The 24,239-nt window shown below is 46.7% G+C and overlaps 1 protein-coding gene and 1 long non-coding RNA gene across 5 annotated transcripts in view; one reads left to right on the top strand and one right to left on the bottom strand.

Moving 5' to 3' along the window:
* GLRX3 (glutaredoxin 3) overlaps positions 1 to 9,789 on the bottom strand; it is a 43,050-nt gene extending 33,261 nt beyond the window's left edge. For both annotated transcript variants that reach the window (XM_002821285.6, XM_054523069.2), the window contains exons 1-2: positions 9,405 to 9,789; positions 962 to 1,070 (exon numbers count right to left, since the gene is read on the bottom strand). In XM_002821285.6, coding sequence (XP_002821331.2) covers positions 962 to 1,070; positions 9,405 to 9,733 — 438 coding nt within the window. In that variant the 5' untranslated portion in view covers positions 9,734 to 9,789. The remainder of the gene's footprint in view (positions 1 to 961; positions 1,071 to 9,404) is intronic.
* Positions 8,324 to 18,162, top strand: LOC129048396 (uncharacterized). Of its 3 annotated transcripts, XR_008510719.2 has the most exons (7): positions 8,324 to 8,581; positions 8,675 to 8,771; positions 11,490 to 12,250; positions 13,360 to 13,630; positions 13,970 to 14,106; positions 17,289 to 17,352; positions 17,891 to 18,162. It is a non-coding gene; the product is annotated as an uncharacterized LOC129048396 (long non-coding RNA). The 3 variants fall into 3 exon arrangements; XR_008510718.2 differs by having other exon boundaries at positions 8,324 to 8,771; XR_010141646.1 differs by lacking the exons at positions 8,324 to 8,581; positions 8,675 to 8,771 and adding an exon at positions 10,335 to 11,075.
* The last annotated feature ends 6,077 nt before the right edge of the window (positions 18,163 to 24,239 follow it).

Here is a 24,239-nt window from a genome sequence, read left to right as displayed (position 1 = left end):
TGTTACTATTTTAAATGCCTTAAAACCACAGTTACCCACAGGGAACTAACTTGTCTGCCTGTGCTCTCCAAAACTCCAGCCGACAGCCACCTTGACATTTGGTAGTCATGCCCCACACCCGAGGATGATCAAGGAAAAGTGTACATTTGGCCGGGCGCGGTGGCTCACGCCTAATCACAGTACTTTGGGAGGCCAAGGCGGGCAGATCACGAGGTCAGGAGACCAAGACCATCCTGGCTAAGGTAGTGAAACCTCGTCTCTACTAAAAATACAAAAAATTAGCTGGGTGTGGTGGCATGTGCCTGTAGTCCCAGCTACATGGGAGGCTGAGGCAGGAAAATCGCTTAAACCGGGGAGGCAGAGGTTGCAGTGAGCCGAGATAGTGCCAGTGCACTCCAGCCTGGGCGACAGAATGAGACTCCGTCTCAAAAAAAAATAAATAAATAAATAAAAAATAATAATAATAAAAAAAAGCAAAATTATTTTAAGATTTTTAAGAATAATGTGCAAAAATAACAGATCCCACACCAATTATAGATATTTGGAATTCCACACCACTCCATCTTTATATTAGTTAATAAAATCTAATTATTTATTTATTTATTTATTTATTTATTTAGAGACGGCGTCTCGCTCTGTCACCCAGGCTGGAGTGCAGTGGCACAATCTCGGCTCACTGCAACCTCTGCCTCCCGAGTTCAAAAGATTCTCCTGCCTCAGCCTCCTGCACAGCTAGGATTATAGGCACCCGCCACCACGCCCAGCTAATTTTTGTATTTTAGTAGAGACAGGGTTTCATTATGTTGGCCGGGCTGGTCTCAAACTCCTGAACTCAGGTGATCTGCCCGCCTCAGCCTCCCAAAGTGCTGGGATTACAGGCGTGAGCTACCGCACACAGCCCTAATCTAACCCATAAATCAGAATTAAATTCACAAAAGACATGACATGGAAAGATAAATACCTTCACAAATGAAACTTGAGGGAGTTCTTTAGCTAACTCTGCCATAACTTCGTTCATCTGTGCACACTGTGGAGCCCATGGTGCCCAGAAATGGACCACAAGGAGGGACCTGTAAATCAATTAAACGCATTTATTTAAAATCATACCAATTTTGGAAATAAACAAATACTGATATAAATTACCAAAAAGGAAAAAAAGAAACCGTCTGAAGTTTTTCATATTGCTAGAATTTTGTTGTATACAACACTGGAATATAAAAGCACTCTGCAAGGTCTTGAGACTCTTTCAGATAAATTTTCAAGTCAATGATATTTCGAGTGAAGCCCATTTGAAGTAGATCTGAATATTCATCCACCTCAATTAAAAGTCATGTAAATCACTGTTGGTGGAAGTGTAAATTAGTTCAACCATTGTGGAAGACAGTGTGGCAATTCCTCAAGGATCTAGAACCAGAAATACCATTTGACCCAGCAATCCCATTACTGGTTATATACCCAAAAGATTATAAATCATTCTACTATAAAGACACGTCACACATTATGTTATTGCAGCACTATTTACAATATCAAAGACTTGGAACCAACCCAAATGCCCGTCAATGACAGACTAGATAAAGAAAATGTGGCACATATGTACCACGGAATACTATGCAGTCATAAAAAGGAATGAGTTCATGTCCCTTGCAGGGACATGGATGAAGCTGGAAGCCACCATTCTCAGTAAACTAACACAGGAACAGAAAAACAAACACTGCATGTTCTCATTCGTAAGTGGGAGGTGAACAATGAGAACACATGGACACAGGGAGGGGAATATCACACACCAGGGCCTGTCAGGGGGTGGGCGGCAAGGGGAGGGAGAGCATTAGGACAAATACCTAACGCATGCAGGGCTTAAAACCTAGATGATGGGTTGATAGGAGCAGCACACCACCATGGCACATGCATACCTAGGTAAGAAACCTGCACGTCCTGCACGTGTATCCCAGAACTTAAACGAAAAAAACAAAAAACAGCCAGGCAAATCAACCATATTTTCAGACCCCTGGGCAAAGTGGAAACTGAACTTCTGTACTAACGGCACAATGTTTGTGAAAAATGGTTGTAGACACATTACTAATAATATCATTATTGACTTTTTAAATGTGGTATAGTGATGAAGAGACATAACCGTGACCATAGAAACAGCAATAAGTGTTGAAAATGAAGGCATGCCAGTGGAAAACAAGGAAAAGAACAGAACTGCTTTTCACGAAGACATTCTTTTATACTTTTTAATATTATGCTACAAAATATCTTTCTAGGCCCGGCGCAGTGGCTCACACCTGTAATCCCAGCACTTTGGGAGGCCAAGGCAGGCAGATCACTTGAGGTCGGCAGTTTGAGACCAGCCTGGCTAACGTGGTGAAACCCCATCTCTACTAAAAATACAAAAAATTAGCCGGGTGTGTTGGTGCATGCCTGTAATCCCAGCTACTCAGGAGGCTGAGGCAGAAGAATTGTTTGAACCCAGGAAGCAGAGGTTACGGTGAGCTGAGATCTCACCACTGCACTGCAGCCTGGGTGGCAGAGCAAGACTCTGTCTCAAAAAAAAAAAGGATTTTTCTAGGCAAGGTGGCTCATGCCTGTACTCAGCATTTTGGCAGACTAAGGTAGAAGGATTACTGGAGCCCAGGGGGTCGAGGCTGCAGTGAGCCATGATCATACCACTACACTCCAGTGTGGGCAACAGAGCAAGACCCATTTAAAAAAAAAAAATTCTAAACATTTATAGTATGAACACACAGAATATATTAATAACTCAGTATCTATTTTAGCTAGTTTTCATACAAAATTATCTTGGCAAAGATATCTATGGTCATATCCAACTGAAAAATCCTTCAGTTTTATGGAATTCTGTTCAAGTATAACACCACCTCCCAAAAAAATATGAAAAATCACGAACAGAAATATGTTCCATGGCAAAAAGAACCAAGGACAACTAACCTATGGGTAAAGAAAGGAATAACAAACTGTAAAAACTGATCAAATAATACCAGCGAGAAGAGAATAAGCCTACAATAAAGTGTCAGGAAAGCAGAAGCAAAGAGCAGCATGAGGATTTCGAAGGTAGAAGGGGCAGGATTTGGTGACAGATAAGGCCGTCTACAGCTGGCTCAAGTTCCGGCTTAGAGACTGATGGCCAGTGGTGGCACTGTGCCTCAAATCATAGGGCAGAAGCTGCCAACCTGAGGAAAGAAGTGTAATGGGTTGTTAGTATGATGTCTAGAGCTCGGAGAAGAAGTCTGCACTCGATATACAGATTTGGGAATCAAGAAAGGAACAGTGCCAGCACACCCCAAAGGGATACAGAGGGACACAGAGGAGACCCGAGGTCAGCGCCTCAGGGGGCTTATCAACATTAAGTTACAACAGATGGAGGAGAAGGAACTCATGTAGTAAAGCAGAGAAGGGGTCCTAGGGCGGTACTGGAAGATTAAAGGGTAGCACAGAAGTCAAGAGAAGAGTGTCAAGAGGAAGTGACAATCATACAACGCAGCGGGAAAGGGCAACTAACAGAGAGAGTACCTTCAATGGAATAGCAGAAGCGCAGGTCAGACTGCAGTCCACTGAGGACTGAAGGGAAGATGAGGAAGCAGAGATCTACCCTAAAAGATCTATACAGGCAGAGGAAAAGACAAAATCAAGGGATGGGCTTTTTTAATACAAGAAAATCCTCATATGTTTACTTTACCAGGGGATAGTGCAAATGGAGAAGAAGGGCCGTAGACACAAGATAGGTGAGGATGCAAGGACTCAGAAGAGGCAGGAGAGGGGAAATGCAGAGCAGAGAAGAGCTTACCTTGAAGAAGAAGGCAGTCTCCTCTGAGTCAGGAGCCAAGGAATTAAGAATGGGTATGGCTACAAATAAATGGTGTTGGGAGAGGTGGGAGTGGAAGGAGGGCTCGGGGAGATGCTACTTGAAATCCTGTTTTCTCTCAGGTGGGAAGCAAGGTCATTTTATCAAAGCATAGGAAAACAGAGGGCAGAGACCACTGGTAGGACTGATGAAGGGAGAGTGTCTATAGGCACACAAAAGGAAAGCAGGAAGCTCCAAATAAAGACCCACCTAAGGCAGGGAAGGACACATTGTAGGAGCTCCTAGTCACTGGGTGTTAATTTGCGTCTAGCACAACTCAGCAGCTTCAATGGTTGAGTAGGTGGGGCCTCAGATCCACGGCAGAGACTGTGCTGTTTCAATCAAGCACTGTTTCATCTTCCTCCTGTGCATTCAGCTAGATTACATTTTTCAGTCTTCCTTGCAGTTGTCTGGGGCCCTGGAACTGAATTCTGGCCCTAAAACTAGACCACAGGCCTGACCCCTCAAAACTCTCCCTCAGGAGCCTCTGCCCACCATAGCCTCCAGCAATGAAGAGGATCCAGGGAGGCTTTTTTGTCCATTGCCTAAGGACGGCAAGAACAAAACAGAGGTTCACAGAGGCCTCATGCAAGAATGCTCACAGCAGCCCTATACATAATAACTCAAAACTGGAAATTAGCCAAATGTCCGCCAATAGGAGAAAGTGATAGACATTCATACAATGGAATGTAACTTAGCAGTAAAAAGGAACCAACTACAGACACAAGCAATGACACAGATGAAGCTCGAAAATATGTGAGCAAAAGATGTCACAGACAAAGAACTGCATGATTGCACTCACACAAAGTCCAAGAGCAGGGAAAACTCATCTACAGTGACAGTAAGAAATCAGTCGTTTGGCTAAAGGGGATAGAAAACTTCCTGGGTTCTATAGTCTTCCTGTGAATGGTGGTTATTGGTGTGTATACAATTGTGAAAATTCACCACATCTGACAATTAAGATCTGTGCATTTTGTTACTGTATGTAATACTTCAATTTGTTTTTAAAGCTGGGATACCATTTTCCACCAAATTGACCCAAAAAAAATTTTTTTTTCTTTTTTTGAGACAGGGTCTTACTCTAATGCCCAGTCTGGAGTGCGAGGCAAGTGCAGCCTCGACTTCCTGGGCTCAGGTGATCTTCCCACCTCAGCCTCCCAGACTACAGGCATACTTTGTTCTTTGTAAAGTTGGGCTTTGGCCAATGCCCAGGCTGGTCTCAAACTCCTGGGCTCAAGCAATCAATCTGCCTGCATTCGCCTCTCAAAGTGCTGGGATTACAGGCATGAGCCACCGTGCCCAGCCAACAAAAGGACTGTTTAAATCATAATATTCAATGATAAAAAGGATGACGAGAAGTACTTTCATGTCCTGCTGGTAAAAATTAAATTGGGACCTTTCAGAAATTTCTTACACATAAGTATGAATCCTAAGGAAGTAATTAAGAGACAAAGATTTTCTGTATATGGATATTTTCCCACTATTTTACATAGCAAATCAGAAAAATTTCTGATGCTCAATAATAGTTTTTAAATGGTCATAAGAAAATATTATAAAGCCATCACAAATCAAATTTTCGAAGAACTTTCAATGCCACAGGAAAATACTAATATAACTACGTTTTTCAAAAATCAAAGTAGGTTACCAAACTTTATAACAGTATGAGCCCAAATAAGTAAAAAAGAAAAGAAAGTATGCCATAGAAACTGAATTCATTTCAGTTTCATTATTACCAACATGGCTTTGAAGAGTAATTTAACTTCTACATCCGTAAAATAGCAACGACCAACACTCCGGGATGCTGAGAAGATGAAACAAAAATATAAAACATTTGAAAACATTACAACATGATATTGTTAGTTAACTGAAATTATCCACAATATTCTCCTATTTAATGCTTACCTTCCATTTCTCAGTTAAGCACATAATGTCCAATATTATAAGGACATACTATATCTGAAACAAATATAAACGTTATCCCCTTTTGGATTATACGTTACAGTATTCTTTCCATCTTAATGGATAGCCCCATATGCCTGGAGCATTGTTGGAGAAAAACCATCAGACAAAAACCACATTCAAATCCTGAGTAATGTAACTTTAGACAATGTAATAAACTTCAGCTCTTCATCAGCAAATAGTTGTTTTTCAATTACTATAGTATTCTGCTACATTCATCTGCAGATAATACCAGCTACTGCTTATTAAACATATCATATACTAAACCTGCTTAATTACTCTGCAAATGGATATTAATAACCCCATTGTACAAACCAGCTCAGATTTCAGCAACTTATGTAAATATCTGATTCAACTACTTAAAAGAAAAAAATTTCAATTTATGTCAAATTTTAAAATTGGAGAAGCGATGATTTGGAAAGTAGATTTATAATTATTACATCAACACAAGTACTAAAATTCGGGCACTTTTTGTTTGTTTTTTGAGACAGGGTCTCACTCTGTCACCCAGGCTGGAGTACAGTGGCAGGATCATAGCTCACCGCAGCTTGGAACTCCTGGGCTCAAACAATCCTCCCACCTCAGCCTCCTGAGTAGCTGGGGACTACAGGTATGCATCACCATGCCTGGCTACTTTTTTTATTTTTTGTAGAGATGGGTTCTCACTATGTTGTCCAAGCTAGTCTCAAACTCCTGGCCTCAAGCCATCCTCCCAAAGTGCTGGGTTTGCTGGTGTGAGCCACCATAATATCCTTCAATGTCTCCATCTTCACCAAAAAAGCTGCAGAAATTTGCTCCTTCCCCAGATGCCACACATCATTTATCATGTGTCCGTTTAAACTAGTCACTAAGGAAAGTGTACATTGTTTCCTGGGTCATTTCAAGTACAGGCCAGTGGCAAGGATACATCCAAATGGTATTTACATTTAAACTTTTATCCATTTTGGCCGGGCGCAGTGGCTCATGCCTGTAATCCCAGCACGCTGGGAAGCGGGCCCATCACCTGAGGTCAGGAGTTGGAGACCAGCCTGGCCAACATGGTGAAACCCATCTCTACTAAAAATGCAAAAATTAGCCAGGCGTCGTGGTGGGCACCTGTAATCCCAGCTACTCGGAAGGCTGAGGCAGGAGAATCATGTGAACCCATGAGGCGGAGGTTGCAGTGAGCCAAGACTGTGCCACTGCACTCCACTCCAGCCTGGGCAACAGAGAGAAACTCTGTCTCCAAAAAAAAAAAAAACTTTATTCATTTTGATAGTTTAAAGACTTTTTAAAACATGAAGCATTTAAAACAAACATATAAAACACATAGACAAAACAGTCTTTTCAGGTGATGGTAAATTGCAAAACGTTTACTTAGGGCAGGTCCACACAAGACCTGCTCATTTCAAGAGGCCACTTCTGGTGACTCCCGTGATTGTGCTGATCTGTACTGGATGAGTCAGAGCTCAGCTTCCATCAGCGAATAAATGTCACATGTCCCATCCCAACCCCCGCTTTTTTCCTTAACAATTTCCCAGGTAAACCTGAAATGCCTAAAGAGCTGTTTAAATAACACTTTAATTTCATCACCCCCATAAAGCATTTCTAACCATCAGTCAGTAACTCTCACCCCTCCCCATTTCCAAAGGCAACACCCCATCTCACCTGCACTCTCCATTGCAAAGTCAGAGTACTACTTGCCTCTAATTCAAATTCAGTCAGCAAAATTTCACTCAATTTAGATCAACAGGGCAGGTCACAGGGGCTCAAGACCGTAATCCCGATACTTTACAAGGCCGAGGCAGGCGAATCACTTGAGCTCAGGAGTTCCAGAGACCAGCCTGGGCAACATGAGGAAACCCTGCCTCTACGAAAAATACACAAATTAGCCCAGCGTGGTGGACCGCACGTGTAGTCCCAGATACTCAGGAGACTGAGGTGGGAGGATCGCTTGAACCCAGGAGGTAGAGGCTGCAGTGAGCCGAGATCACGCCACTGCACTCAGCCTGGGCAACAGAGCAACAGCCTGTCTCGAAAACAAACAAAACAAAATTTAGATCAATAAGCATTTTTGGCCGGACGTGGTAGCTCACACCTGTAATCCCAACACCCTTTGCGAGGCTGAGGAGGGCAGATCGCTTGAGTCCAGAAGGTCGAGACGAGGCTGGGCAACACGGCGAGACCTCGTCTCTATAAAAAAATATAAAAATTAGCCGGACGTGGTGGTGAGCACCTGTGGTCCCAGCTACCCGGGAGGATGAGGTGGGTGAATCACTTGAGCCTGGGAGGCGGAGGCTGCAGGGAGCCGTGATCGTGATCGCTTCACTACACTGCAGCCTGGGTGACAGAGCCAGACCCTGTCTCAAAAACAAAACAAAACAAAGCTTTTTGCCTGTGAATTCCATGAACCATTCTACTTCCTACTGAAATACTAAGGGCCAACATCTACTGAGTGCTTCCTGCATACTAGGCATTGTATTAATTGTATTTTACATACGTCATCTCATTTAACCCTCACAACAACCCTGAGGTACTAACAGGTGCTAATCTATGTCACCGTTGGGAAACTGAGGCTTGGGTATGAAACGTGCCCAGGGGTTACATGGCTAGTGAGTGGCTGCGGTGGGACTGGATCCCAGGCAATCCGACGTAAGAGTTCCCATAACAACCGCTAACAATACAACTAAGAGAACAACTCAGTCCTTGGAGTAGTCTACAATGTGAGGTGGTATTATCACGGAGAGTCCACGTGCAGACCTTTCCCTGAAGGCACGCAGGCTAGTAAGCATTTACTCGTAAGCATGCTTGCAGTTCAGAGCTTCTAGTCCACCCAGAAAACGTTTTCTATGCATTCCTATGGATCTCCTTTTGTAGTCCTCCCAGGGATTGAAGACTTGACACCGGCGCCAAATCTGAACAGACTCTCACTACACCAGTTCACGGAACAGGAAATCTCTGTCTCCGGCAACAGGTTAAGTCTGAAGACTGAGGCTACCTGCTGACCAACAAACTTTAAAGGCTGACTTCAAAAGGCAGCCAGGCCTAGCTACTGCAGCGGGGCCTTCCCCGGCCGCTCTTCCTGTGACAGGGGCGTTCCTGAAGGGAGGCTGAAGAGCAATGGGCCGACGCCGAGCCTGCCGCTCCCTCCCGGCGGGCACAGGAAAGGTGGAGCCCGCAGCCGTGGGTCCCCGCTCCGTGGCGCGGAGGGCCGGGGTCTCGGCGCCGCCCCGTCCCCCGCCCCGCCACTGCGGCACGGCTGAGTCACCACCGCCTCCGTCCTGCGGCGGGGCCGCCCCGGCCAGAGGCCGGGAAGGTCGCGTCCCCCGGGCTTGGACAGCCGTCGGGGTCGGAGCCAGGGCTGGGGCCGGGGCTGCGAGGCGAGCCTCGCGCCCTGCTCGCTGTTCCGGGGCTGGGAACCCGCGGCTCGGGCCACTCACGCGGAGGCTCGGGGGAGTCTACCGGTGGCGCCGGGCCCGGTCCCCCGAGGCCGAAGGGAGCCGGGCGCCAAGGAGCCAGGCTGGGCCACCCGCCGCCCCACACCGGCCCGGTCTCGCGGCCGCTTCCGTTCCGGCTCCTCACTCCTGCCGCTGGCCGCCCCGCTTACTTGGCTTTGAGGCGCAGCAGCTCCTCAAACTGCCCGGCTGAGCCGACCTCCTCCACGGCCGCTACAGCTGCCTCAGCCGCCCCCGCCGCCATGCTGCCGCCGCCAGACAGGAGCAATCCAGTGCCGGCGGCCGGATGTGGGCGGGGCCGCGGAGAGCTGAGCGGCTGCGCGAGGGAAAGCCCCGCCTCTGCCTGTGCTGAGGCAGCAGAGCCTGAGAAATCCCAGAAGGGGCGTCGGAGGCGGGCTCTGGATCCCGGATCCCGCCGGGGGGTTCCGACCCTGCCAAGTCTGGGCACTCCGCTGCGGGCCTCCTGGCTCCCGGGGTTCATGGCTGTCGGGGCTCCCTGGCTGTAGGGGATCCTGGCTATGGAGGTTCCCGGTTATAAGGGCTTCTGGCTGTAGTGGATTCTGGCTGTGGGGGTTCCTGGCTGTCGGGGCTCCTGGCCGTAATGGCTCCTGGCTGTCGGGACCCCTGGGTGTCGGGGTTCCTGGCTGTAGGGGCTCCTGGTGTTAGGGTTCCTGGCTTCCTGGCTATAGTAGGGGCTCCTGGGTGTCGGGGTTCCTTGCTGTCAGGGCTCCTGGTGGTAGAGGCTTCTGGCTCTTGGGGTTCCTGGGTGTCAGGATTCCTGTCTGTCAGGACACCTGACTCCTGAGGCTCCTGGCTTTTGGGGCTCCAGGCCTTCCTTGCACTTCCTGTGTCTCCTGGGTCTGTAATAGTGAGAAGGGGCCGGTGGAGGGGTGGGGGTGAGACATGTGAGTGAAAAGTGAAGTCAGATGTGTACATTTAGGAAGCTGAAATTATCAAAAATGAAATTGCATAAAGGTGAGGAAGAACAGGGAGGTCTGGGAACAGAAGTGGTAGATCTTGAACTTCAACACAGACAGGGTGCTTCCAATTCAGTCCAGGGACCTGAACCCGGAGCCTACAGCATGTCCCTCCTCCCCTGGCCCTCCGCGCGTGCCACCACTCATTGCAGCCCCACCGAGCCATCACCCATTGTAACCTCAGAACAGAAGGGGCTGCGTGGGTCCACTGGGTTGGGGGCCTGGCTCCAAGATCCCTGCACTCCTCCCACCTGGCCTCCTTGGGTGATCCCTGGCTTATCTTTCTCCCTTGGGAATCCCCCTGATGTTGGCTCTCCATGTGGTGTACTCTGTACCCCACTCCCCATGCTTCCCACGCACTTTCTGGCCTGAGTAATCTCCATGCCCCCAGTGACATCAACCTCCAGGGAAACCTCAATAGCAAGCCCAGAACCCTCCCCTGCACCCCAGAGCCTAGCATCCATTAACTTTGAGGAGGGGCTATCTTTTATTGGATATCCCCAAACCACACTGGGCCTTCCCTCCAAAGTGCCTCTCCTCTTGGTTCCCATCTCAGGGAACACCATCGCTCCCACCCAGACACTTGGGGCTCCTTCTGGTTGGTCCCCCTGCTGTCCCTGGGCTTTGAGGCCAAGCCCCCACAGAGCCTTCCCTACTAGCCAGGTGTTCCCAGGCCCCCTTTGCTTGCTTCTACCGTGGCCTGTCTTCTGTTCTAGAACTGTGCTTGTCCTCCATTGGCCTGTGTTCTTAAAGGGCAGGAGTCAGACACATAGGAGATGCTCACTCCGTGCTAACAGCTGCCAGAGGACCAGGCTCACTGGATTGCAAAGACTTCATACGAGAAAAGTAGCATATCATTCATACTTTTTACATTGATTACATGTTGAAATGAGGATATTTGGATATATTGGGTTTTCTGAAATATATTATTTAAATTGGCCTCTTTTACCTTTGGCTCCTGAGAAATGTCTAATTTAATAGGCAACTTTCATTCGTGGCCCTTGAATTTTCTTGGGCAGCACTACTGTGGTGATTAAAAGTGGCCTTTTGGAGCCTGTCACATGTATACCTCACCTGGAGAAATACATGGTATTGAACTCGGTAAATTGTGTTATTTAAAATGCAACAGGAGAATGATGAGGAACCATTTCGTATCTTGCCTGTGGTGGTGGGAACACAAACTAAACATGACAAAATTGTATAGAACTTGGCTGGGCGCTCTGACTCACACCTGTAATCCCAACACTTTGGAAACCCCAGGCAGGAGGATCACTTGAGCCGAGGAGTTGGAGACCAGCGAGGCAACATAGGAAGACCCAGTCTCTACAAAAAAAAAAAAAAAAAAAAAGAGTCAGGCATGGTGGCTCACACCTGTGGTCCCAGGTAGGTGAGAGGCTGAGGTGAGAAGATCACTTGAGCCTGGGAGTTGGAGGCTGCAGTGAACCATGATCCTGCCACTGCTACTGCCCACTAACCTGGGCGACAGAGCAAGACCCTGTCTCAAAAACAAAAACAAAAACAAACTACACACACACACACACACGCATGCACGCGTGCACGAGTACAAGTAAAACTGGGAAAATCTGAAAATGATCAGTGGATTGTTTATAAATATCAACATCCTGGTTGTAGTATTACAGTTTTGCAAGGTGTTGTCATTGGAAGAAAGTGTACACAGGATCTGTATTATTTCTTACAACTGCATGTGAATCTATAGTTGTTTTAAACTAAAAAGTTTAGTTAAAAACAATGTAAATAAGACTTTAAAGTTTACTATGAAACGAATGCAATAGGAAGGAAAAAAGACACCATGTCAAAAAAAAGAAAAAGATACCATGTCATAAAACAAGATACACATTCTGGTTATCATTTTTTTTCTTTTCCTTTCTTTCTTTGAAATGGAGTTTTGCTCCTGTTGGCCAGGCTGGAGTGCAATGTCGTGATGTCGGCTCACCGCAACCTCCACCTCCCGGGTTCAAGCGATTCTCCTGCCTCAGCCTCCCAAGTAGCTGGGATTACAGGTGTGTGCCACCACGCCCACCTAATTTTGTATTTTTAGTAGACACAGGGTTTCTCCATGTTGGTCAGGCTAGTCTCGAACTCCTGACCTCAGGTGATCCGCCCGCCTTGGCTTCCCAAAGTGCTGGGATTGCAGGCGTGAGCCACTGTGCCCGGCCTGTGATTATCATTTTTAAGTGGAATTGAATGTAAATAAAACATATAACTATATCAGTGAATGGTGCATAGAAAAGAGTCTCCAGAAGGATGCTCCCCAAATTATTATCAGAGCTTGCCTCCAGAGAGCAGAAACAGAGGAGAGCTAAAGGGAGGCCCTTCACTTTGACTTACACACTTCTTTGTGTTATTTGCTTGTTTTCCAATAGCATGGACTGCTTTTGACATTTAAAAAATAATGAAATTGTATTGCACAGGGGAAATGTGCTATAGTGAATCCTTTTCAAAAAAAAAAGCAGTAATCACCCCTCAAATGTGGCTGTTTTATAAATGCTGATTTTTCTTTTATTTTTTATTTTATTTTATTTTATTTTTTGAAATGGAGTCTTGCTCTGTCACCCAGACTGGAGTGCAGTAGCGCAATCTCGGCTCACCGCAAGCTCCACCTCCCAGGTTCATGCCATTCTCCTGCCTCAGCCTCCCAAGTAGCTAGGAATAGAGGCGCCCGCCACCACGCCCGGCTAATTTTTTGTATTTTTAGTAGAGATGGGGTTTCACCGTGTTAGCCAGGATGGTCTCGATCTCCTGACCTCATGATCCGCCCGCCTCGGCCTCCCAAAGTGCTGGGATTACAGGAGTGAGCCACTGCGCCCAGCCCGCTGATTTTTCTTTTAAATGGAATTTGCTGAAAGTGGCACAAACCAGTTGCAGAGTAGACTCTTTTAAAAAAATGCTATGAAAACTCCTAGATAACACTTCCATTTCCGCCCTTTTTGTAGTTTATTATTGTAGGGGCCACAGGAAAGCTTCTCCTTAGCCCTCTGATGGTTTGCTGAAAATCACTGACAAAAGGCAGATTAATAGGAGAAAAGATATACAAATTTATTTGATCACAGTTTCATGTGACACGTGAAGACTCAAAGATACAGGGAAAACTGTCCATTTTTATGCTTAGGTTCAACAAAGTATGGAGAGTTATGTAGAAATACGATTGGAGAAAATGGGTATGCTCTTATGCTAGCAGAACTCACTGGGGACTTTGCAGATGCTGACGCCCCCCGGAACCCCCTGCTACCAGCCATGGTCAATCCCACCATGTTCTTCAACATGGCCATCAATGGCAAGCCCTGGGGCCATCAAACGGCCCTTCAAGCTGTTTGCAGACAAGATTCCAAAGACAGCAGAACACTTGCGTGCTCTGAGCACTGGAGGAAAAGGATTTTGTCGTAAGTTTTCCTGCTTTCACAGGATTATTCCAGGGTTTATGTGTTAGGGTGGTGGCTTCACACGCCGTAATGGCACTGGTGGCATTGATGATGAAAACTGTAGCCTGAAGCATACAGGTCCCAGCATGTTGTCCCAGGCAAATGCTGGACCCAACACGTAGGGTTCCCAGTTTTGCATCTGCACTGCCGAGACTCAGTGTTTGCATGGCGAGCATGTGGTCTTTGGCAAGATGAAAGAAGGCATAAGGGTCCAGAAATGGCAAGACCAGCAAGAAGGTCACCATTGCTGACTGTGGACAACGCTAATAAATATGACTTTGTGTTTTGTCTTTTAAAAAGAACTGACTGGGAGAAGCCAGCAAGGCCGGTCTGGTGTTGAGATTCCTCCTGGGCTCTGTGCAGCCTCCTTCCTTCTGGGTAAAGGAGCAAGACCCTCTCTGGAATGGGGTCTTATGAACTACACTCAAGCAAGATAGGTCAGAACATTTCTTTTTGGCCAGTTTTTTTGTTTATTTGTTTGTTTTTGAGATGGGGTCTCGCTCTGCCACCCAGGCTAGGGTGCAGTGGCATGATCTCAGCTCACTGCAACCACCACCTCCCGGGTTCAAGTAATTCTCCTGCCTCAGCTTCCCGAGTAGCTGTGATTACAGGCATGCGCCACCACACCAGGCTAATTTTTTTATTTTCAGTAGAGATGGGGTTTTATCACATTGGCCAGGCTGGTCTTGAGCTCCTGACCTCAAGTGATCCACCTGCCTTGGCCTCCCAAAGTGTTGGGATTACAGGCGTGAACCACCATGTCTGGCCTGTGGCCAGTTTTTAACAGAGAAAAGGTGGGGTGTTGGGTTCTGTGTTTTTACATAGGAAAGGTGGGGTCAGCTTATTTAGCTGACCTCGATATAGCATATGGTGTGTTAGGTAGCATGGAGAATTTTGGATTTTTGGGTGTTGGGGCGCAGGGAGTTAGAGTAATTATTTGGGGGAAAGGGGTTCTGGTTTCTATGACGTGCCTAAGGGAAGAGGATTCTAGTTTCTCTGGCTAGCCTCAGAGGAGAATGACGGGCAGGGACAGGAGGGCAGGAGAAGGTCAGAGAAAAACTTTTGCTTCTGAGCCTATAGCTGAGGCCTCATTCTATCTAGGGTTCTGTTTTCCTGAGCCTGTGTTGTCACTGTTGATATCAAGAGGCCTAGGGGCAGCAGATGACCTCCTCCTAGCTCTAGCTCTGATGTTCTGACGTGGACAACAGACCACTAGGCTCTGCCCTGAGCTGAGCCAGGTTTTGGGGAGCTATGGGATACACAGGTGCCCACTGGTAGATGGCACTTTTCAGCTATTAAAAGCCCCCAAAGGTAAACATCTGTATTGATCATTCAGCACCCCCTTAAGCTGATGATGTGGGACCCACACTGCCCATGTCCCGCTGTATAGCTAAGGAAACTGCCCAACCCACAGCAGAGGAGGGACAGTGCCAGGACTCACTGCCCCGAACAGTGCCCTGGAAAGTCCATCCTCTCTCCCTATGACCATGTTAGGGCCCACAGGGAAAAACTGGCCACGACCCTATTAAATTGGCTTGGGCTGGCACAGAATGCGCTGGACATGGACTTTCCCTTAAGCCCCATTAAAGCTGAGAAGCAAGGACTGTGGCTGATTGTGGCCATGTGCCCACGGGTTCCTCCTGGCCACTAATATTCTACTGACCCTGTATATAAGTATATAAGCATCATTTAGCCATGCTTTTTTTTTTTTTTTTTTTTGAGACGGAATCTTGTTCTGTCACCCAGGCTGGAGTGGAGTGGCATGATCTCGGCTCACTGCAACCTCCGCCTCCCGGGTTCAAGAAATTCTTCTCCCTCAGCCTCCCGAGCAGCTGGGACTACAGACATGCGCCACCACACCCGCATTTAGCCATTCAGCCATGTTCTATTCCTTCTTGGTGGTGGAGGTGGGGTTCCCACAGCCTGAAGAATAAGGGCCTGGGGCTCTGGGCCTGGGGACTGAAGCTTGGGCCTGGGAGACCTGAAGCTCCAGTGGAAGATGCTTTCCTGGACTTTCCTGGCAGCAAAAAAAACCTTCACCTCTTGCCTATGAATTGACTGTATTTTAAAGGGTGTGTATGTGTGAGAGAGAGAGAGAGAGAAATTGAGGTGTAATTATTTTGCTGGGTAATGACAACAAACATTTACTGCTCCTAAACAGGCAAGGAAATGATTTAGCCATGAACTTTTCATGATGCCTCATTCCCTCCTGCGGTCCCGTGGTCCTCAGCCTGCGCAGTGGGAGAAGGGGGGTGGGGGACCACAAATAACCCATGTGGAGAGCAATGCGGGGTCAGCCTCAGGAAAACTAGGAGGGGAGGTCCCACCTGACAGGAGTCTTTGTAAACCCTACCAAGAGAAGCCCAGAGACACAAAGAGGTGCAGGGAGAGAAAGAAGGAGGAGGTGTTTTAAAGAGTAAAGCCTGGCATTAGAAAGTGTTGTTATTCGAGTAAAATGGCCAACGTTTCCTTTCTTTTAAGAGCGACTCTTAAATTCCAATTACTCCGCCCCCAAAGACCAGTTGAGAATAACCCCAACTGGAGGGAATTAATTTCCTTAGGAATTTCACTCTTACAAGATTAATGGAGCCCCCCTGCAGAGAAACAGTAAAACTGTAAGTACAGTAGATTTGCACCTGAAGGATACATATTTTAATTTCTGTTCTCAAGCTGCGATAACATCTTCTCCAGCTACTATAAAAAGCATAAATGAGCACCCGCATGTCTGCTGAGAACTTGCAACCCCAGGCTCCCCGGGAGCAGCCCCGCGCCGACCCTCCACGCTGCTCGCCTGGGCGCGGGGACCGCGGCGTGGGCGCGGGGATGGGAAGGCCCGGGGCAAACAGCCTCCCCACGAGCCAGGTCGACCCAGCCCAGAGCAGAACCCCTGGACCAGATTATCCTAAGTCTACCCCTACCCCACCCCCAGCCCTGTCACCCACCCTGGCACCGCCCTCCCGCGGGGACAATTGGCCTGGACCAAGAATGGGGAGCCTGAACAGTGGCCGGTCTCCCACGCGCTCCTCCGGAGCCTGCAGGGGGGTTCAGCCTCTGTCCAGCAGACTTCCTGGCCCCAAGAACGGGCCTTAGGAAGGGTCTCCCCTGACTCCAAGTTGACAGCAGCCCGTCCCTTCTCCTTAGCCCAAGCCACTCTGGCAATGGGGACCCCCTCCCTCGCGCTAACCAAGGACCGGTCTGGGATGGGAAGTTGGGGATGGGCTGTGAGGACTCTTCTCTCAGCCCTTAGGAGTCCAGAACTTATCTGGGAACACATCAGCCAATTTTCTGTTCCCTTTCTTGCCAGGAACTGCTTTTATTGGAAGAAGTCTATGTATATGCGTGCTATAAAGGTTGTTTATGCTGTCATAGCTAGATTTTTATTGGTTGTATTTTTGCTGCACTTGCTTGAAAAATAATTATTTTCAAAGAAAAGAATTACATATCCAGTAAACTAAATAAGACTTACTGTTTATTAGAGACCTCTGACAGCTCCTCAAACAAGAAAAAAGATTTCCAAGCAGTGGATGGACAATTTATGTGTAACTTTATTTGTAAAACGGATTTCAAGATATACTTAATCTTGGCTCTGCCAATAAAAATACATTCCATTTCTTTTCAGAAGTATGTCTTATCTGATGGCTTCACAGTAATCTGGTTTCCCCTAAGAAGCTAAGACTATCTGGGTAAGTGCGTACCCAGTAGCCTAATCTAGCTTTGGGTTGAGTTGTGGGGGCTGCTATACAGAGGGGAAAAGTGATTATGTCTCACAAGAAGTTCTCTAGAAGAAATGTATTTATAAGAAATGTAGTTCATAAATTCCAACCCAGCTATTGCAATCTCTAAAAATTAGTTAAAACAATTTTCAAACATGTTTGTAATTGTTTGTTTACAGTTTATCAGGGGGAAGAAAGACTCACCTTGGAATATCTGCCCATTTTCCATTCCCTGCATAGACTCTAATCTCTCTCCCACCTAGGATGAGCCAGGGAGTTGCGTGCAAATTGTAGTGCCAGATTCCAGGCTGTAGGTGGCATAAGTGCCTCTTCAGGCTGGAGAAACAGCAGCCTTTGTTGAGTGGCTTTATTCAACCTGAGAAACCACAGCTGAGAATTCACACAAACCAATGCCGTATTTGTGGAGGCTCCCCCAACCCACCCAGAACACGTGCTTTTCCCCTGACCTGCAAACTTTTAACACCTTCTTCTCTTCCCGTTTCACTAGGTTATTTGAGATCCTGCAAGATTTATCAAGACTGTACTAGCCATATGAAAGCATGTTAACACAGGGAGGGAGAGAGGAAGAGCCCTCCACATGTTGTGACTGGCATACACGATTCCAAAGCATCGTTACTAACTGAAGGCCCAGTTCCTGAGGCGATCACCCCAGACACACTGAATGCAATTTGTTGGTCACTGAGTGTGTATACCTAATCACCACGGATGTTTACATGCAGCTGCATTTTCTCTCCGTTTGAGTCACAATGTTTTATATGTAAATAGTATTGTGTGCATGTGTGTGCGTATGTGTATTTATCCTCCAAGTCCAGTTGGAGTTAATTTTCTGCTGTTATTTGTGGTTCATGTTTCATATCTAAGAAACTAAGGACCCAGATGAGCTTTCCTTGGTGTCACAAACTTTTTTTTTTAACAGAGATGAGGTCTCACTATGTTGCCCAGGCTGGTCTCCAACTCCTGAGCTCAAGTGATCTTCCTGCCTCAGCCTCTCCAAGTGCTGGGATTACAGATGTGAGCCACTGCACCTGGCCAACAAATTTCTGATTCTTATAGAATCAGATGTAATTCCTTAGAGACCTGAGAAGTTCTATACTCAGGTTCTTTCGTGCTGTCTGACTCCAAGAGCTCTCGCCTGAAGGAGGCCCCTTCCAGGACACTGAGTCCCAACCCACACCACCTCCTTGGAGGGTGTGTGCCCTCTCTTCCGCTGACCTTGACATTCTTGCACAGGCTGCTTTTGCACAGAGGCATCACCTCCCAGAGGGGACCTCTGGAGTGGCCCCAGGCACCAGGTACAGTCGGCCCCTCCTACCTGTGGAAGGCAATCAGGGTAGAAAGGTCTGGGAAGCACTAAAAATACACACAACCCTCACAAACACAACTCGGTGATACACGCTAATAGTTCTGGGCTCCAAACTGGGGCCAAAGCACAGACTCCACAGCTAGTTCTAGCATGTAGCAGATGTCACCCAACCTGGGAAGCTACTTGGTTGAAACTTAGTTAAATCAGTGGCCACAGCAGTTTTATACTTGACCTGAGTCCTCCAATGTCTGCCACTCCTGCAGTGGCTTCCTTCCCATTCTCTCACTCCTCTAAAATACAAGTGACATTTCCCCCCAGTGCAGGAAGATGGAACAGACTATTTTGGTTAATCGTCTAAATTTGTGTTCTTGAGTTTCTTCTGGAGTTCACCAGCCTGGGGCTGCACGCACATTGGCCCACCACAAATGCCTCCCTCTGCCGAGAGTGAGGTGGGCCGGTCGGGGCAGAACGCCTGCTTCTCATGGCACCCTTTGCTCACTCAGCTCTGGGAGCCCCCCTGCCAGCATGCCAGAGAGCTACTCTAAATGAAGCTCGAGTTCCATTTCAGGAAGGTGGTGAGACAATAAAATAACCCAGGATAATGTGAACAATTTTGCATTTACTTCAAACTCTGAAAGGATTCATGGTTCCCATGGCCTCCAGACTGGATGGACCACTTTGGGTTTCAATGGCAGGATGATTTTTCTGCAAAACAATGGCTGGCTTTAAATTTCTTCTTCTAGAACAAACCAAAAAAGAAAAGAAAAAACAAACCACTAATTTTTAAAGGATGCATAGGCCCCAATTGCCTGATGGTATGTAGAAAGAAAGAAAGAAATACAGCGGTAATGTTCTGGTGAGGGAGCTAGTTTCCTAAGAGTCAAGTGGAAGTTTGCTGTTGACTCCATGATTAGCCTACGTCTGAGGTCGTATCTATTACTTGCCCATCATATGAAATATGCTTTAATCAAAAGAAACATCTTATTGAAACACTCCATGCCAACATTACCTTCAGACTTTCCCACCATAACATATACGTTCTTTTTCCAGTTTGCTGCTGGTTGAAATGACTAAGAAGTGGAAACAGGAGATGCAGGAAGAAAGTCACCCTCCTATGATGAGAGACAGATGTGTGGGGTCCTAATGAGGAACCCTTTACTCCATGAAACCGAGGGAAAGAGCTGCGCTGAGCCACGTCTGGCTGACTCCGCACAGACACAAGGCAACTCTGCCGGCTACCAAGCCAATCAGCAGCCAGGTGGCCAGCGAGGAGCAGCTGCCCTGAGGGCTGATGGTAGGAGGCAGAGAGCCCAGAGGCCGAACGAACAGAGGGCTCAGTGCCCCGCTCTCTCCTCCTCAGCCCCTCCATGGGGAAGCACAGTTTGGCCCCATTTTCAAAACCACTGTGTTTTATCTCTATTGTCCCAAACTCTCTGGCCTTCTTCCTAGAGAACACCAAGAGGAATGCTCTCACCAGTTTGGTTGAAATCCTTATTTTTTAGTTTGTGCACATTCTATGTCACTGTGCTAGGAGTGACCAGATGTATTAGTCAGTTTTCATGCTGCTAATAAAGACATACTGGCCCAGTGTGGTGACTCACGCCTGTAATCCCAGCACTTTGGGAGGCTAAGGCGAGTGGATCACCTAAGGTTGGGAGTTTGAGACCAGCCTGGCCAACAGGGAGAAACCCCATCTTTACTAAAAATACAAAATTAACCAGGCATGGTGGCGCATGCATGTAATCCCAGCTACTCGGGAGGCTGAGGCAGGAGAATCGCTTGAAGCTGGGAGGCAGAAGTTGCGGTGAGCTGAGATTGTGCAATTGCACACCAGCCTGGGCAATAAGAGCGAAACTGTGTCTCAAAAAAAAAAAAAAAAAGACATACCCAAGATGGGTAATTTATAAAGGAAAGAGGTTTAATGGACTCACAGTTCCATATGGCTGGAGAGGCCTCACAATTACAGCGGAAGTCAAAGGAGGAGCAAAGTCATGTCTCACATGGAGGCAGGCAAGGAGCTTATGCAGGGAACTCCCCTTTATAAAACCATCAGATCTCATGAGACTTCTCACTATCAGGAGAACAGCACAAGCAAAACCCACCCCCATGACTTGATTACCTCCCACAATACGTGGGAATCATGGGAGCTACAATTCAAGAAGAGATTTGGGTGGAGACACAGCCCAACCACGTCACCAGACTGCCTCTTCAGGGAGTGAATCACAAATGCATTCCTGACCACCCTGTTTTCTCCCCTCTTGAATCAGGTAAGTCCTTGCCCAGGACTGAGATTGGTCATAATTGTATCTGCCCTAAAGAAATATGTCCTTTTATGATGGTGTATATTTATTAAATAACAGTATTCTGATATTTAATGGCTACACGACCACTAACACAGCTGGATGAAGTTGAATTCCAAAGGAATCCCAAGGCCTAATCCTATCCTTAAATAAAATATTCTTTTCTTTGAAAAAGGGTCTTGCTTTTTCACCCAGGCTGGAGTGCAATGGCGTGATCATGGCTCACTGCATCCTAGACCACCCAGGCTCAAGGGATCCTCTGCCTCAGCCTCCCAAATAGCTGGGACCACAGTTGTGTGCCACCACACCAGGATACTTTTATTTTTATTTTTTATAGAGATGGGGGTCTCCTATATTTCCAAGGGTGGTCTCCAACTCCTGGGCTCAAAAGATCCTCTGCCTTGGCCTCTCAAAGTGCTGGGATTACAGGTGAGAACCACCATGCCTAGCCTAAAAATGTTCTTTTCTTAAGAGATAGCTATAACAATCTTTAACTATTTAGCAAGCCTTTTTTGGGGGAAAGGTTGTCTCTTGTTTGTCAGCAAATGTAGTATGTGAGTTTACATGGCTTTGCTTTCATTGTATAATTTCAAATAGTCAGAAAATACTGCATTCACTGGCAATCAATTTATTTTGATTGATAAAAACCCCCTTAGAAATAAAAAGAAGGTGAATAGTAATATATCAGTCATGGTGCCTTCTTTCTGCTATGCATAAAGAAAACAAGCTTTTTTTACTTCTCCCCAATAAGTCTTCTCCCCTTATTTTCTACACCTATGGAGTCATTTATAATCTTTATTATTTCCAACCACACACTAACATGGCATCAGTCATATTTCCACATGCTGGAGTTGTTTTTTTTTCCTTACTATGTTGTGAGAACTGAGAGGCAAAAATGTCCTATAATTTATATGAAAATACATGTCCAAAATGGATTATCAGACATAACTCATATGACTTCATACACTTGAAAATAAAAAAATTTAGGATGAAATATAAAACACCATGGTAAAATTTCAATCTATTTTTGAAACAAAACATGACTTAGAAAGGACACTGGTGTGTGGCATTTAACAAACATTGTCAAGCTATTAGAAGCAGGGGTAGGTTAAGATGGGAGACAGTACTTTCCATTCAAACATAAAACTATTGACTTTGGAAGGTACATTTGTGGTTTATTAATATTTTTATTTATTAATAAATAAAACCTATGAAGAAATGCAAAATGACTATAAAATTCTTACCTTCTGTATATATATATATATATAGAGAGAGAGAGAGAGAGAGAGAGAGCAAGGGTTTATAGTACCATTGTGAGACAGACTTGGGCATATACATTATACAGTGTCATATAGTGTCATATAGATCTCTAATTTGCACTGGTCATAAAGTCTTTTTTTTTTTTTTTTTTTTTTTTTTTTGAGACAGGGTCTTACTCTGTCACCCAGGCTGGAGTGTAGTGGTGAGATCCTGGATCACTGCAACCTCCGCCTCCCAGGTTCAAGTGATGCTCATGCCTCAGTCTCCTGAGCAGCTGGGATTACAGGTGCCGGCCATGACACCTGGCTATTTTTTTTATTTTTAGTAGAGACAGGGTTTCACCATGTTGGTCAGGCTGGTCTCGAATTCCTGACCTCAAGTGATCCACCCACTTCAGCCTCCCAAAGTGCTGGGATTACAGGCGTGAGCCACCGCGCCTGGCCTAAAGTCTTTTGATATTAAATAATTATCTTTCTTTATCATCCTTAAAAAAGACATTTACAATGTCAGAAAATAATTCAGGGCACTGGCTTAGATGACAAAAGTCTGCATGTAGAGACATTATTTTGAAAGTTGAGGCCAGGTGCGGTGGCTCACGCCTGTAATCCCAGCACTTTGGGAGGTCCAGGTGGGTGGACCACCTAAGGTGGGGACAAGTTCGAGACCAGCCTGACCAACATGGAGAAACCCCGTCTCTACTAAAAATAGAAAATTAGCCGGGCATGGTGGCGCATGCCTGTAATCCTAGCTACTCGGGAGGCTGAGGCAGGAGACTTGCTTGAACCCAGGAGGCAGAGGTTGCGGTGAGCCGAGATCGCACCATTGCACTCCAGCCTGGGCAACAAGAGCAAAACTCCATCAAAAAAAAAAAAAAAGTTGAAAAATAGTGGATTGTTACTTTCTTTTTTGTTTTAATGAAGTATTCCTGGATTATTATAAGGATTGCATTTAGAAAAGTCTTTCTCTTTTTTTAATCTCATTTTTATGAGCAGGTAGAAAAGTCTTAAACTGAGTCTTATAAAAGAAAATTCAGTCTAAGCTAAAACGATATTGGAACAAAACCATGACCCTCACCAAAACAAATGTGTGGCTTCCCTTATAGTGAGAAGGGCATCCTTCAGGTTCTAATCCTCTTGGGCTAGAACAACTGCCCTGTCCACAGGGAGAGGAGAGGGCTAAAGACCGAGGCTAGACAGGAGAGACAAGAGACAGCAAACCATGAGACCCTCCGTAGACAGTCCTATGCAGCCACTCTTTAGTGACGCGATTTGAACATACAAGTGTCAGATGTCATGAGAAAATCACGAAGCAGCGCCTGCATGTCTTGTGCATTCTCACCGACTTGTCTCAACATCGAACTGTGTCTGCTTCACTGGAGCCTCTCCTGCAGAAAGGGCAGGAGGGCAGGGGGACCCCTCCTAGAGGCCCCCCAAGGGCTGGGCCTAAGCAGACACCCCACAGCTAACTGCTGAACTCACCCATCCCCTGGCCTCGAGCAGGCACCCACTCTGGGCCCTGCCTGTGCTGGGCGCTGGGACACACAGATAAGCACACACAGGGCACCTGAGCTCCCTCAGCAAGTCCAGGTGAGCAAATGCAGATGGCCGGCAGAAGGGGGAGCTCCTTTGGAGGACCAAGTGCCAGGAGAGGTCAGAGGAGCAAGCCTGAGCCATGACGGGAAGTCCCCATGCAACACTGGCTGCACGTCGCAGGAGGAGAGAGGTGGAGAGGGCATGGCATGAAGCCAAGCCTGGAATGCACGGCCCCGGGGCAGTGCAGGCCCCGGCTACTGGCTGGTAAGTGGGACCAGCAAGGAGCTGGGTGGGGAGGTAGACAAAGCCCTTAATCGCACACGGCCCTGCACAAGCCACTTAGGATGCAGAATAAAGAGTACACAAGCGTGTGCAACAGAGGCTCATGTCAGCCACGCCCTGGGTCTTGCACATCACTCCCCAGCAGGGCACCCAGAAAAT

Source organism: Pongo abelii, chromosome 8 (genome assembly GCF_028885655.2).
Source record: "Pongo abelii isolate AG06213 chromosome 8, NHGRI_mPonAbe1-v2.0_pri, whole genome shotgun sequence".
Taxonomy (NCBI): Eukaryota; Metazoa; Chordata; class Mammalia; order Primates; family Hominidae; genus Pongo; species Pongo abelii.
The sequence above is the reverse complement of the archived record's forward strand: the minus strand, read 5'-3'. Positions and strand labels throughout refer to the sequence as shown.